Source organism: Arachis hypogaea, chromosome 15 (genome assembly GCF_003086295.3).
Source record: "Arachis hypogaea cultivar Tifrunner chromosome 15, arahy.Tifrunner.gnm2.J5K5, whole genome shotgun sequence".
In the NCBI taxonomy this organism is placed as follows: Eukaryota; Viridiplantae; Streptophyta; class Magnoliopsida; order Fabales; family Fabaceae; genus Arachis; species Arachis hypogaea.
In genome coordinates this window covers 154,047,724-154,060,913 of record NC_092050.1, presented here as the reverse complement: position 1 = coordinate 154,060,913, position 13,190 = coordinate 154,047,724, and the positions used below count along the sequence as shown (strand labels likewise).

Genomic DNA, 13,190 nt, shown 5'->3' with positions numbered 1-13,190 from the left:
GTTTGTACCATGTACTGAATTCTTTTAAAACAAGTACCTATATATCTATTAGTAATATATTAAATATATTAAAATAGAGCTTAAGACAATTTCTAAATATATTATTAGTTTTTTAGTTTTCTACTATTGTGCCACTTCAGATTAAGTAACTAATTTATATAATTACTTTCAATGTTAATATTAATTTTTTTAATAAGTATAAATTTAATTAAAATTTAATTTCTTCTCTTTTCCTTTCGTACTCATTACTCATTTTTATATTTACTATATAAATTAATATTCACTTTACATATTTTCTTTATCTCCTCTCACATAATCTCATACCTCTTTTTCTTTCTCCTTCTTTCTCTTCATTCTTACTAATTTTTTGCACAACTGAAATTTGGTTGATGACTATAGTTTTTATTTTCCAATTTGCTAAACATATGTATTAGGTGATTGTGTGATTGTATTTATTAATTTTTCTATTTCTTTATGTAATTATATTCATGAGTTAGATAGTGTCTTTGTCGTATCACTTCTTTTTCCTTTCAACAATTTATAATTTTTTAATATCATTTAGTTGTAATAATATTATTAAAAATATATGTTGTCATGGTTCATGAAAAATAAAATTAAAAAATTGAATGTCGTTTTTAATTATCACAACATTAATAATATTTATTATATAAATCAACATTTACTTTACACATTTTCTTTATCTCCTCTAACATAATTTCATACTTCTTTCTCTTTCTCCCTCCCCATTCTTGTTAATTTTATGCACAACTAGAATTTGGTTGATGACCATAGTTTTTTTTTTTTTTTAATTTGCTAAACATATGTATTAGATGATTGTGTGATTGTATTCATAAGTTATATAGTTTCTTTGTCACTTATATATCATTTTTTTTCAACGATTTACATTTTTTTAATATCATTTAGTTGTAATAATATTGTTGAAAATACATGTTGTCATGATTTATAAAAAATAAAATTAAAAAATTGAATGTGGTTTTTAATTATCAAAATATTAATAATATTCATACTTATATTTTATCTAATAATTTGATCATTGTACCATAGTATTTAAATATAACCTAAAAAAAGATTAAAAAAGAAAACAAAAGTAACTATTTAAAACATAAAAATAAAAAATAATTATATGAAATCGGGTGAATAAACTTCAATTGAATAATTTTATTACTTATAGTCTAATTTATGTATATCTTTTTATAATTATTAAATTTGAATTATTTTTTTATTTTAAATTATCATTTATCATTAACTGTTATAAAATTTAAATTATTTTGATATGCTACTAAACAAAATTTTAAACTTCTTAATCAGTTAAATTTAATTCATATTATTATTCAATTGAGTTATAAAGTAACGGTTAAGCACAATTATTATTTATATTAAAATGGTATATTTTTGTATTTTTTTGTTGAAGAATAATATTATTAAATTATATATAAATTGCCAAATTAAATAAATATATTGTATAATATTTTTTACAAATTAATTTCTAAGTTTAATATTAATTTACATATGATATAATATATCTCTAAGCAACACGTATACATTTTAAATTTATACTATCTAAACAATACAGAGTTGAAGGTAGTGTTTTAATATATTCTTAGTCTTCTAGCTTTTTAATATTAGGCTCCGTTCAACACAAGTAACTAATTGACATAATTTACTTACTAATACTATTTATCCAAGTGAAGATTCTGTTAAAACAGAATCTGTTTAGTTATATAGGATTTGGATCCTCTAAAGTTTGAATTTCACTTTAGAGAGTAAAGTGTGATCTCTCACCATTGATTTCATAGGTGGGACCAATAATAAATATGAAAGAGAAACTATTCAACGGTAGAAGATCAAACTTTACTCTCTAAAGTGAAATTCAAACTTTAATCCAGTTATATATATTGCCTCTTTTGACATCTGCAACATGTAGTAATATATATAGCATTAAGTGTGCAGCATATGTAAACGAGATTTACTTCAATCAATTCAACTACATTCATTCACTAATTCAACCTTTCTCTTCTCTCTGGTTCCCACTCTTCATCAACTTCTATCCTTTGGTCGCTACTGAGAAATGGCCAAAAATGGATTCGGGATAGGGTCGTTTTGAATCTCTTCATGACCATACAAATGATGAAAATGAACTCGAACAAAATGACAAGAAGCCAAAAGAAGAGGAGGTTTTAGTGGAGAGGGTGTTTCAGCACAAAGTGGTGCCATCATGGAGAAACCAGCTTACTTCGAGAGCCTTTGCATGAGCATTGCACTCAGCTTATTCTTCACCTTCATTGTGATGAAGCTCGACCTCACAACCGGTATTATACCTTCGCTGAACGTCTCAGCAGGCCTTCTTGGGTTCTTCTTTTTGAAGACATGGACTAAGTTCTTAGAAAAGTTTGGAATGTTGAGGCAACCTTTTACAATACAGGAGAACACAGTCATCCAAACATGTGTTGTTACTTCCTCTGGCATAGTTTTTAGCGATATACGTTCTTTCTAAAGTGGTTGTTGGACTCTATCATCATTGCATTCATTCCTTGAAAATTCGATATGTGATTAGTCTAACAGTGTCCTTCTTATCATTAAAATTAACAAGAAATTAATGAGTTATTTTCAAATTTTCAGTATCATTTTTAAGCAAACTAAGTTATGTATTATTGACCTTGGCTATTAATTTCATTGCTTATAAAATGGTGAGATAATTTCCCTTGTTCAGTGTTTTTTTTTTTTTTTGAATAAGATAAACTTTACAGCAAAATCTTCAAAGAGAAAGGTTAAGAGTACATCTAAATATTTATGTATTCAAGTGTAATAATTTTGTTTTGGTATGGATAGCACTGGTTAAAACATTTTAATTGTGTAGTATCACTGATTAAAATGACTGTTTATGTGAAAATGCCTAAACCTAAAAGCTTATAATAGAATAGCCTTCTTGTACTTTTTTGGGTGAGATGAGTAAAAAGTTGATGTTTTCTATCAGCTTCAAGTAACAACTCAGAAAAAATTTTAACATACTATATCTTATCTCAGATCATTGTTTTTAATACTGAATGAAAATTCTCATTGAGGATCCCAAATTAGGGTGGATGATTGCTTTCCTATTTGTTGCTAGCTTTCTTGGCCTCTTCTCAGTTGTACCTTTAAGAAAGGTATGCCTAATTCTTGGAACATTAATTGTAGTATCCATTACTCTTGTCTTGATTGAATTTTGCATCTAATGTTTTCATTGCAGGTTATGATCATTGACTTCAAGTTGACATATCCAAGTGGTGCTGCCACCGCGCATCTCATCAACAGCTTCCACACTCCTCAGGGAGCAAAACTAGCAAAGTAGGCAATTCAAAAGACTTTAGCTTACTAGAAATAACAGCATCAAAGTTCAATTTCCAAAATTAATCACCTGTCCTTTTCTTCTTTCTCAGGAAGCAAGTGAAATTGGGAAAATTTTTCAGTTTCAGTTTCTTCTGGGGTTTCTTTCAATGGTTCTATACAGCTGCTGAGCAATGTGGATTTCAAGCCTTCCCTTCACTGGGACTCAAGGCATATCAGAACAGGTATGCTAATTGCTAACACCTCTTCATTTTAGATCAATTTTATTTATCTCAACATGAGAACTGCATAATCTATCCTCAATTAGAGAGTTATTAATCCAATCTCCACTTGTTTTCAGGTTTTACTTTGATTTCTCAGTAACCTACATTGGAGTGGGAATGATTTGCCCCTACATCATAAATATATCAGTGCTCCTTGGAGGAATTTTTTCTTGGGGGATAATGTGGTCAATCATAGAGAACAAAGAAGGTGATTGGTATCCTAAGGACCTTGGTGGTGGAAGCCTTCATGGAATCCAAGGTTATAGGGTAAGTTTCCGGTTGTAAAGAACCTCTAGTCCCACTAGCATTCTTTCAATGGAATTGAGTGAGGTCTATCAACTAATTGGATTACCTTACACCTTGATCTCAGGTATTTATATCCATAGGCATGATCCTTAGAGATGGTTTATATAACTTCTTCAAAGTGATAACTCATACCTTCTTCGGTTTGTATTCTCATATCCGACACAAACAAAGGGAAAAATGTTCTTCCTGTTGATGATCAGGACTCTTCCTTGAGTCTTAAGCAATCTTATGATGATCAGTGCCGCACTGAACTCTTTCTTAAAGATCAGATTCCAACATGGTTCGCAGTTGGAGGCTATGTTGCTATTGCTGCCATTTCCATAGCCACTTTGCCCCATATCTTTCACCAACTAAAATGGTATTACATACTTGTTATCTACCTCACTGCTCCAACATTGGCATTCTGCAATGCTTATGGTTGAGGCCTAACAGATTGGTCACTGGCATCCACATATGGAAATATTGCTATCTTCACAATTGGAGCATGGGCAGGTTCGTCGCACGGTGGAGTTCTAGCTGGCCTTGCATCTTGTGGAGTGATGATGAACATTGTTTCCACAGCCTCTGACCTTACACAGGATTTTAAGACTGGCTCCTCACCCTTGCTTCGCCTCGCTCCATGTTTGTAAGCCAAGTAATTGGTACAACCATGGGTTGTGTAGTTTCTCCTTGTGTCTTCTGGATTTTCTACAATGCATTTCCTGACCTTGGGACAGTTACAAGTGAATACCCTGCCCCATATGCATTGGTTTTTCGGAACATGGCAGTATTAGGAGTATAAGGCTTTAAGATTCTACCAAAGAATTGCTTATTGCTTTCTTATGTTCTCTTTGGTTCTGCCATTATAATAAACTTGATCAAAGATCTCTTGGGTAAGAAAGGGAGGTTTATACCAGTTCCAATGACAATGGCCATTCCTTTCTACATAGGACCATACTTTGCCATTGAAATGTGTGTTGGAAGTTTGATATTGTTTGTGTGGGAAAAGATTAACAAGGCCAAAGCAGATACTTTGGGAGCAGCTGTAGCTTCTGGTTTGATATGTGGTGAAGGAATATGGACTCAGCCAGATTCAGTTCTTGCCCTTGCTGGAATTAAGCCACCTATTTGTATGAAGTTCTTGTCAAGGGCCACAAATGAGAGGGTTGATGCTTTCTTAGGGAGCTAAGGCTAAATGCTATTATCATCTTGTAAATCTTTGAAGCAAAAAATCAAGGTCAGTTGAGAACTTGAGATCAGTTTCATTTATATATAAAACTACTTGTAGTAGAAGCATAACACTTTGGAAAAGTATAAGTAAGCAATAAGAATACTAAACAATGTGAACAATATATATGTCGGATGTTCAGTTTAATAGGTATGCAGATGATTATGTTCATTATTTTTAATTGGATGGTTATTCCTTTTGATTCGGTTTACTCATGCATAGTTAATAATGGGTGGATGTTCAATTCATTAGGTGTGTGAATGATTATCCTAATAGTGGAGTATTTTTTTACTTTATTGGACCAATTTTAAAGCCCATTGTTCACAAAAATCATTGTCTAACAAAACCCTAAAACTTTTATCATTTACTTGTAATTCTAAAAATACCTTTTTACTATAAATAAAAAAGTAAATCAACTTAGGTTGGTCAAGTGGTCAGCTCACTTGTCTGCTTAAACAAGTGTCGGGGGTTCGAATCTCGCTTAGCAACCCATTGGCCAGCGACAAACCCTTAAACCTGAGTTCAAATACCTTGAAGATAATAAAAAATATTAATAGATATTAGTTTATTTACTTCGGTAATTATTACATTTATTTAATTTATAAAAATAAAAAATAAAATATTGTAGGCAACCAAAAATAAATAAAAAAGTAATTATTAATTAAGGATGTTTTGGATAGAGTAATTAAAAGAGGTATCCTAAGTTTCTAGAAAAATTTTATTATTTTGCGAAATAATTTAGTGTTCTAGTTTTAAATGAAATGTATTTAGAGTTTGTTTGGGTGAGGTGTTACAAAAAGATTTTTTTAATTTTTTAAAAAAAATAAAAATAATTTTATATTTAAATATTTCATGAAAAAATATATTTTTGTTTAACAATTATATTTAAATACAACGATATAAAAATATTTTTTATTTATTTATAATATTAAAAATATTTTTATTATTAAAATTTTGTCCAATACACTAAAAAATAAATAAAAATGACTTAATAAGTTAATAACACTCAAATAAGTTTGTAATTTTGATAAGTATAAAATAATTTTGAATTGTATCTAATTATGTAATAATATATTAACAAAAATAATTATATTATATTAATTATTTGAATAATTATTTAAAACAATACATATAATTAAACGATTATATAAAATATAATTAGACTTTTACCTTAAAACCGCCATGGACTTGAGTTGAGAACCTTGTGGCGAGTGTAGCAGGTGTGATCACTGGTGAGTACTTCATCTTGCAGAAACCCTCATCAATCATCGCTCATGTTGCGTTCATCAACTAGAACTTCTCTGCGTCTCTTTTGGCAGCAAAATCAGTTAGGTACTCTTTCCCGTCCCAAACCCTTCCTTCTTCGCACTTCCCTCTCTTATTCCACTCATATTCATGCCATCAAGGACGGAACCTATCTCATTAATTCTATTAGGAATCTCCAAAACCTTGATCCTGCTTTGCATCTTTTTCAGCAAATGCTTTCCATGAATCCTTTGCCATGTGTGAAGGACTTCAACCTTTTGTTTGGCTCTATTGTTAAGATGAAGCATTACACAGTCGCCATTTCTTTAATCAAACACGTGTTCTCCTTAGGACTCAAATCTGATACATTTACTCTCAGTATTGTTGTCAATTGTCTGTGCCGTTTGAATCACACTCCCTTTGCCTTCTCTGTGGTGGGGATGATGTTCAAAATCGGCTTGGAGCCCGATGTGGTCACATTTACCGCCATTGTTAATGGTCTTTGTATTGAAGGCAATGTGGATCTTGCTATATGGTTAGCTGACCACATGGATAACATGGGGTATCAACCCAACAGCCGCACCTTTGGAGCAATTATAAATGGATTGTGCAAGATTGGCAAAATCCCTGCTGCCATTGGCATTCTAAGGAAGGCAGAAACAAGAAAGTGCAAACCAAGTGTTGATGTTACGGGTTATAGCACAATTGTGGATAGCCTTTGCAAGGATGGGCTGGTATCTGAGGCTTTGAGTCTATTCTCCGAAATGACAACGAAAGGTCTTCAACCCGATACTATCACTTACAATAGCTTGATTCAAGGACTCTGTACTTTCAGCAGATGGCAAGAGGCTGCGTCTTTACTCAGTGAGAGGAAGCAAAAGGGAATTATGCCGGATACATATACTTTTAATATTTTAGTGGATGCTCTTTGTAAAGAGGGGAAGATTTCCAGTGCTAGAGCCATACTTGGTCAGATGGTACGAATGGGCGAGGAGCCTGATGTTGTCACCTATAACTCAATGATTGCTGGTTATTGTTTACTAAGTCAAATTGAGGAGGCCAAGAAAGTATTTGATTTGATGGTTCACAAGGGATGCCTACCAAATGTTAGGACTTATACGTCGTTAATCCACGGGTGGTGCAAGATCAAAAGGATTAACAAGGCTATTTATCTTTTGGAAGAAATGATCAATAAAGGACTAAATCTGAATGTTGTTACTTGGACTGCCCTTATTGATGGATTTTGCAGAGGGGGGAAACCGATAGCTGCTAAAGAATTGTTTTTTACAATGCACAAGTTTGGTCAACATCCTAATGTACCGACCTGTCGGATTATATTGGATGGCCTATTCAAATTCCATTTGTTTTCTGATGCAATATCATTATTTAGAGAAATAGAGAAGAATAATTTGGATCTTGATATTGAAATTTACAATGTGGTGCTCGATGGGATGTGCAATGCTGGAAAACTAAATGATGCGTGGGAACTCTTCTCTTGTCTTCCAGCAAAAGGCTTGAAACGTGATGTATATACTTATACAATAATGATCCAAGGTCTATGTAGGGAAGGACTTGTGGTTGATGCTGAAGAGTTACTAATGAATATGGAAGAGGATGGCTGCCTGCCGAATTCCTGCACATATAATGTCTTCGTCCAAGGATTACTGCGACAAAATGATGTTCCGAAATCAATAAAATGTCTTCAGATTATGAAAGACAAAGGTTTTTCCGCAGATGCTACCACTGTGAAATTGCTTATAGATTACTTCTCTGTCCACAACGGAGAGAATGCCTTTCAAGAATTTGTGCAGAAAATTACTTGAATATATCAATATAACCTATTAGTTTATTATTTCAATCGATAATTTGATGTTTTAGGCTTTTAGTTGTTACGTGCGTAGATATATTCTGTATTATTTGGTTGTTTAATTTTGAGGCTTTGGATTGGGATAAGTTTGTCTGGACTTTCTGAAGAATATGAAACTGATTCTTCCATGTTCCTCTTTGTTTGTAAATTGGCCACAGCAGAGCAAGAATGTCCTTCTTGAGAAGGTTATGCATTGTGTTATTCTAGTCTAGTTTGTTTCAAGCTTCATTGATGTGGATTTTTACGGAGCAAGGTAAAACTTATGATATGATAGTTTGTGAGCATTGAATTGGATTCATTTCTTAATTTTTGGAGAAGGCTGGCCTATTCATATACCAACCAAAGCTTAATAATGTAAAATCATATATCATTCATATATACAGCAACCCATTAGTTATTGACAAATTCTTAAATGGAGTTAAACTTTGCAATAAATTAGTTTTTGTCAAATTTGCGATAAATTAGTTCTTATCTTATCAAGTTGAAAGATACCGTAGGAAAAAAAAAAGGTGATTTCTGACATGCCAAAAATATATAGACTATTTCTGAATTGGTTCCAAGAGTTAAAGATCTAATTACTGAAAATAGAAATTGGAATCAGAATCTCATTCAAGAATTATTTTTTCAAGACGTTGCAGACAGGATTTTATCCAAGCAATATGATACAGATTGGCTATTTATTTTACCATCCGCCTCTAGAGCTTTGCCCGAATTATATGCTGCAGAAAAAGCTGTGGATTGATCTATGGAAGTTGAAGTTGCCTCACAAAATTAAGCTATTTATCTGGAAAGCTCTCCATGGTTGACTTCTGGTGCTTGCTCAGATTCACCACCGCATCCCATATATATCACCAATATGCCCCTGCTGTCATAAAGTAACAGAAACAATCACTCATTGTTTGATTGATTGCTCTAGAATTAAAGAAGTATGGTCTCATAGTTATGTTTGTGACTGTCTTTCTCCTCAGAACCCTAACAACTTTTGGACATGGTAGACTGCATCAAAAGAGATGTTTAACCCGTTGAAAAATGATGACCGTAATCGTCAATTGCTTGCCATCATTTGTCGAAACTGCTAAAAAGCTCGCAACCAGTTAATTTTTGAAGATTCTACTAGCAAGTTCTGTCAAGTTGCTCCGTGAAATCCAAAACACTCTCCATTTAGATTGTCATCTCTATTAGACAAATTATTAGTTTCATTCAATTTGATTTATCATTTTTTTTCTTTAAGATTTTTCTTCGTTTTTCGACCATGCACCATTGGATGAATACCTTAGTATATTATTTTAAGAAATCCCCATATTTTATTATGCTCTCCTACTTAAATACCTTTATATTTCATTTTTCAATAATGAATGAAATATAACTTACTATGATACTATCTTTGAAAAAAAAAAGACACAAGTATTGGCTATGAGCTTCAACTGCACATGGATTTATGCCTTAAAAGAACTAGATAATTACATAAAATGTTTTACACTCCCCATACAAATCGCCATGAACTTCACAAGTAATCACAACATTGTGGCGAGCGTAGTTGGTGTGCTCACTGGCGACTGCTTCATCTCCCAGAAACCCTCATCACTATTCACTCCTCGCTCATGTTGCGTTCATCAACCACAACTTCTCTGCGTTTCTTTCGGCAGCAATCTCAATCTCAATTTGGTACTCTTTCTCATCCCAAACCCTTCCTTTTTCCCACTGATATTGATGCCATCAAGGACAGACCCCTTCTCGTAGATTCTATTAGGAATCTCCAAAACCTTGATTCTGCTTTGCATCTCTTTGACAAAATGGTTTCCATGAATCCTTTGCCATGCGTGAATGACTTTAACTTTTTGTTTAGCTCTATTGTTAAGATGAAGCATTACACAGCTGCCATTTCGTTAATCAAACACTTGTTCTCCTTACGACTCAAATCTGATATCTATACACTCAATATTGTCGTCAATTGTCTGTGCCGTTTGAACCACACTCCCTTTGCCTTCTCTGTCGTGGGGATGATGTTCAAAATCGGCTTGGAGCCCGATGTGGTCACATTTAACACCATTGTTAATGGTCTTTGTATTGAAGGCAATGTGGATTATGCTATTTGGTTTCTTGACCACATGGATTACTTGGGATATCAACCCGACTCCCACACGTTTGGAACAATTATAAATGGATTGTGCAAGATCGGCAACACCCCTGCTGCCATTGCCATTCTAAGGAAGACGGAAACAAGAAACCGCAAACCAAGTGTTGATGTTGCAAGTTATAGCACAATTGTGGATAGTCTTTGCAAGGATGGGCTGGTTTCTGAGGCTTTGAGTCTATTCTCCGAAATGACAACGAAAGGTTTACAACCCGATACTATCACTTACAATTGCTTGATTCAAGGACTGTGTACTTTCAACAGATGGCAAGAGGCTGTGTCCTTACTGAGCGAGAGGAAACAAAAGGGAATTATGCCGGATATGCGTACTTTTAATATTTTAGTGGATGCTCTTTGTAAGGAGGGAAAGATTTCAAGTGCTAGAGCCATACTTGGTCAAATGGTTCGAATGGGAAAGGAGCCTACTGTTGTTACCTATAACTCAATGATTGCTGGTTGTTGTTTCCTAAGTCAAATGGAGGAGGCCATGAAAGTATTTGATTTCATGGTTCACAAGGGATGCCTACCAGACGTTACGACTTATGCGTCATTAATTCACGGGTGGTGCAAGATCAAAAGGATTGATTGGGCTATTTATCTCTTGGATGAAATGATCAATAAAGGATTAAATATGAATGATTCGACTTGGAATACTCTTATCGGTGGATTTTGCAGAGTGGGTAAACCTTTAGCTGCTAAAGAATTGTTTTTTACAATGCACAAGTTTGGTCAACAGCCTGATCTACTGACCTGTGGGATTCTATTGGATGGCCTATTCAAATGCCATTTGTCTTCTGATGCAATATCGTTATTTAGAGAAATGGAGAAGAATAATTTGGATCTTGGTATTGTAATTTATAGTGTGGTGATGAATGGGATGTGCCAAGCTGGAAAACTAAATGATGCACGTGAACTCTTCTCCTGTCTGCCAGCAAAAGGCTTGAAGCCTGATGTATATACTTATACAATAATGATCCAAGGCCTTTGTAGGGAAGGACTTTTGGTTAATGCTGAAGAGTTACTGATCAATATGGAAGAGGATGGCTGCCTGCCAAATTCCTGCACATATAATGTCTTCGTCCGTGGATTACTGCGACAAAATGATGTTCCGAAGTCAATAAAATATCTTCAGATTATGAAAGACAAAGGTTTTTCTGCAGATGCCACCACTGTGAAATTGCTTATAGGTCACTGCTCTGTCCACAATGCTTTTCAAGAATTTGTGCAGAAGATTATTTGAATATATAAATATAACCTATTAGTTCATTATTTGAATCGAGGATTTGATGTTTTAGATGTTGCATAACATATTCTGTATTACTTGGTTGTTTAATTTTGAGGCTTTAGATTGGGATAAGTTTGTCTGGACTTTCTGAACAATATGAAACTGATACTTCCATGTTCCTCTTTGTTTGCAAATTGGCTACAGCATAGTAAGAATCTCTTTCTTGAGAAGGTTATGCATTGTGTTATTCTAGTCTAGTTTGTTTTATGCTTCATTCATGTGGGTTTTTACGGAGCAAGGTAAAACTTATGATAGTTTGTGAGCATTGAATTGGATTCGTTTCTTAATTCTTGTTGTGTGTTTTATAGAATATCCAGATATGGGCTATTCTACGTGTACACCAAAATCAGCCACCAAAGTTAACCACCAGTATAAAATACATGTTAGAATACAAATACATATTGAAAATAAATAAGCCACACATGTATTTATACACAAATACATTGGTGGCTGATTTTGGTATACAAATAGTATTTTTGTCTTATATTTAACTGTGTTTGTATAATATTCTAGAGTGTTTGTCCTATCCGATTGGGAGATATTGTAAAAAATATTTTTCTCGTAAAAAAAATCTATATTATCAAGATATAATTGTAATTGAAAATATGAGATGTCTTGGTCTCACTTGTAATTGTGTATAACTCGAATTAGATTGGTCAGATGCGAGGGGTCAAACTAAATGTTATTTTTTTTAATTATTTAATAAAAACTTTAAAAGTTAATGTGAAATATATTTTTGTTAAATTTTGTCTGTTGTTTTTAATTAATTTTTTGATTGAAATTACGTTAAAAAAATTCTAATTGTGTTTTTAGCTTAATATACAATATAATATCTTAATATTATCAAATCTTTAATCAATAAATATATTTATATGATTTAAAAAAGGCTTTTGAGCATAGAAGGTTGAAACTCAGTTCTTTTGGGATAAAATATTTGGCCAAGCTCAATCAGGCATAATAATTATTTAGTTGCATCTGCCATCGGAAAGGTAAACGTTACTTGGTACTTTGTAATTTATCCTCAGTAAGAATAAATCTTATTTGCAACGTTTTTTTTAATTGTTATTCTTATTAGATACCTTAAAATTTGGAGCAGCCAAGCAGGAAGGAAGCTAAGAATGGAAAGGGTAAGGTTTAACTTTTTTAGTACTTAGTTTGGATGAATTTTTCTATAAAAATTAAAATTCTTATTTATTTTCAAATTTTTATATTATAAGAAATCCTCCTTTCTCTGTCCCCACAAAAGATAAGAAGTTTTAGTTTCTCAAATATAATGTTTGTATACTAGTAGTTTTGTAATTTTGTTTTGTTTTTAGTACAAAATAATCTTCCAAATAAACAAACATAACGTTCTAAAAAATATGTTTCTATTGAAATAAAAAAAATAATAACTTAATGACGCCCCAATGATGATTGATTTAAAGGCACATACCTTTTTAATCATTGGCCTATAATCTAAATATCATGCAATGTTTTACATTCCCATTCCCATTGGTTTGTAGCCATCAAATGAGACACTACAACTCTACAATAATCTC

At 32.7% G+C, this 13,190-nt stretch overlaps 2 protein-coding genes and 1 pseudogene across 3 annotated transcripts; all 3 read left to right on the top strand.

Moving 5' to 3' along the window:
* The first annotated feature begins 2,254 nt into the window (after positions 1-2,254).
* LOC112747254 (probable metal-nicotianamine transporter YSL7) lies at positions 2,255-5,182 on the top strand (annotated as a pseudogene).
* Positions 5,183-6,304: 1,122 nt separating this feature from the next.
* Positions 6,305-8,434, top strand: LOC112751509 (uncharacterized). Of its 2 annotated transcripts, XM_025800665.3 has the most exons (2): positions 6,312-6,453; positions 6,597-8,434. In XM_025800665.3, the coding sequence occupies exon 2, from the start codon at positions 6,600-6,602 to the stop codon at positions 8,187-8,189; it is 1,590 nt and encodes a 529-aa protein (XP_025656450.1). In that variant the 5' UTR covers positions 6,312-6,453; positions 6,597-6,599; the 3' UTR covers positions 8,190-8,434. The 2 variants fall into 2 exon arrangements, with proteins under 2 accessions (XP_025656449.1, XP_025656450.1); XM_025800664.3 differs by having other exon boundaries at positions 6,305-8,434.
* Positions 8,435-9,685: 1,251 nt separating this feature from the next.
* LOC112749308 (uncharacterized) lies at positions 9,686-11,825 on the top strand. The gene is made up of 2 exons (XM_025797564.3): positions 9,686-9,898; positions 10,307-11,825. The coding sequence occupies exons 1-2, from the start codon at positions 9,835-9,837 to the stop codon at positions 11,605-11,607; spliced, it is 1,365 nt and encodes a 454-aa protein (XP_025653349.1). The 5' UTR covers positions 9,686-9,834; the 3' UTR covers positions 11,608-11,825.
* The last annotated feature ends 1,365 nt before the right edge of the window (positions 11,826-13,190 follow it).

Bases quoted from the DNA above. Each gene is read 5' to 3' on its own strand.
- LOC112751509 (XM_025800664.3), top strand. From the start codon at position 6,396: ATGTTGCGTTCATCAACTAGAACTTCTCTGCGTCTCTTTTGGCAGCAA.
- LOC112749308 (XM_025797564.3), top strand. From the start codon at position 9,835: ATGTTGCGTTCATCAACCACAACTTCTCTGCGTTTCTTTCGGCAGCAA. The intron at 9,899-10,306 runs GTACTCTTTCTC...TTTGTATTGAAG, and splicing joins GCAATCTCAATCTCAATTTG to GCAATGTGGATTATGCTATT.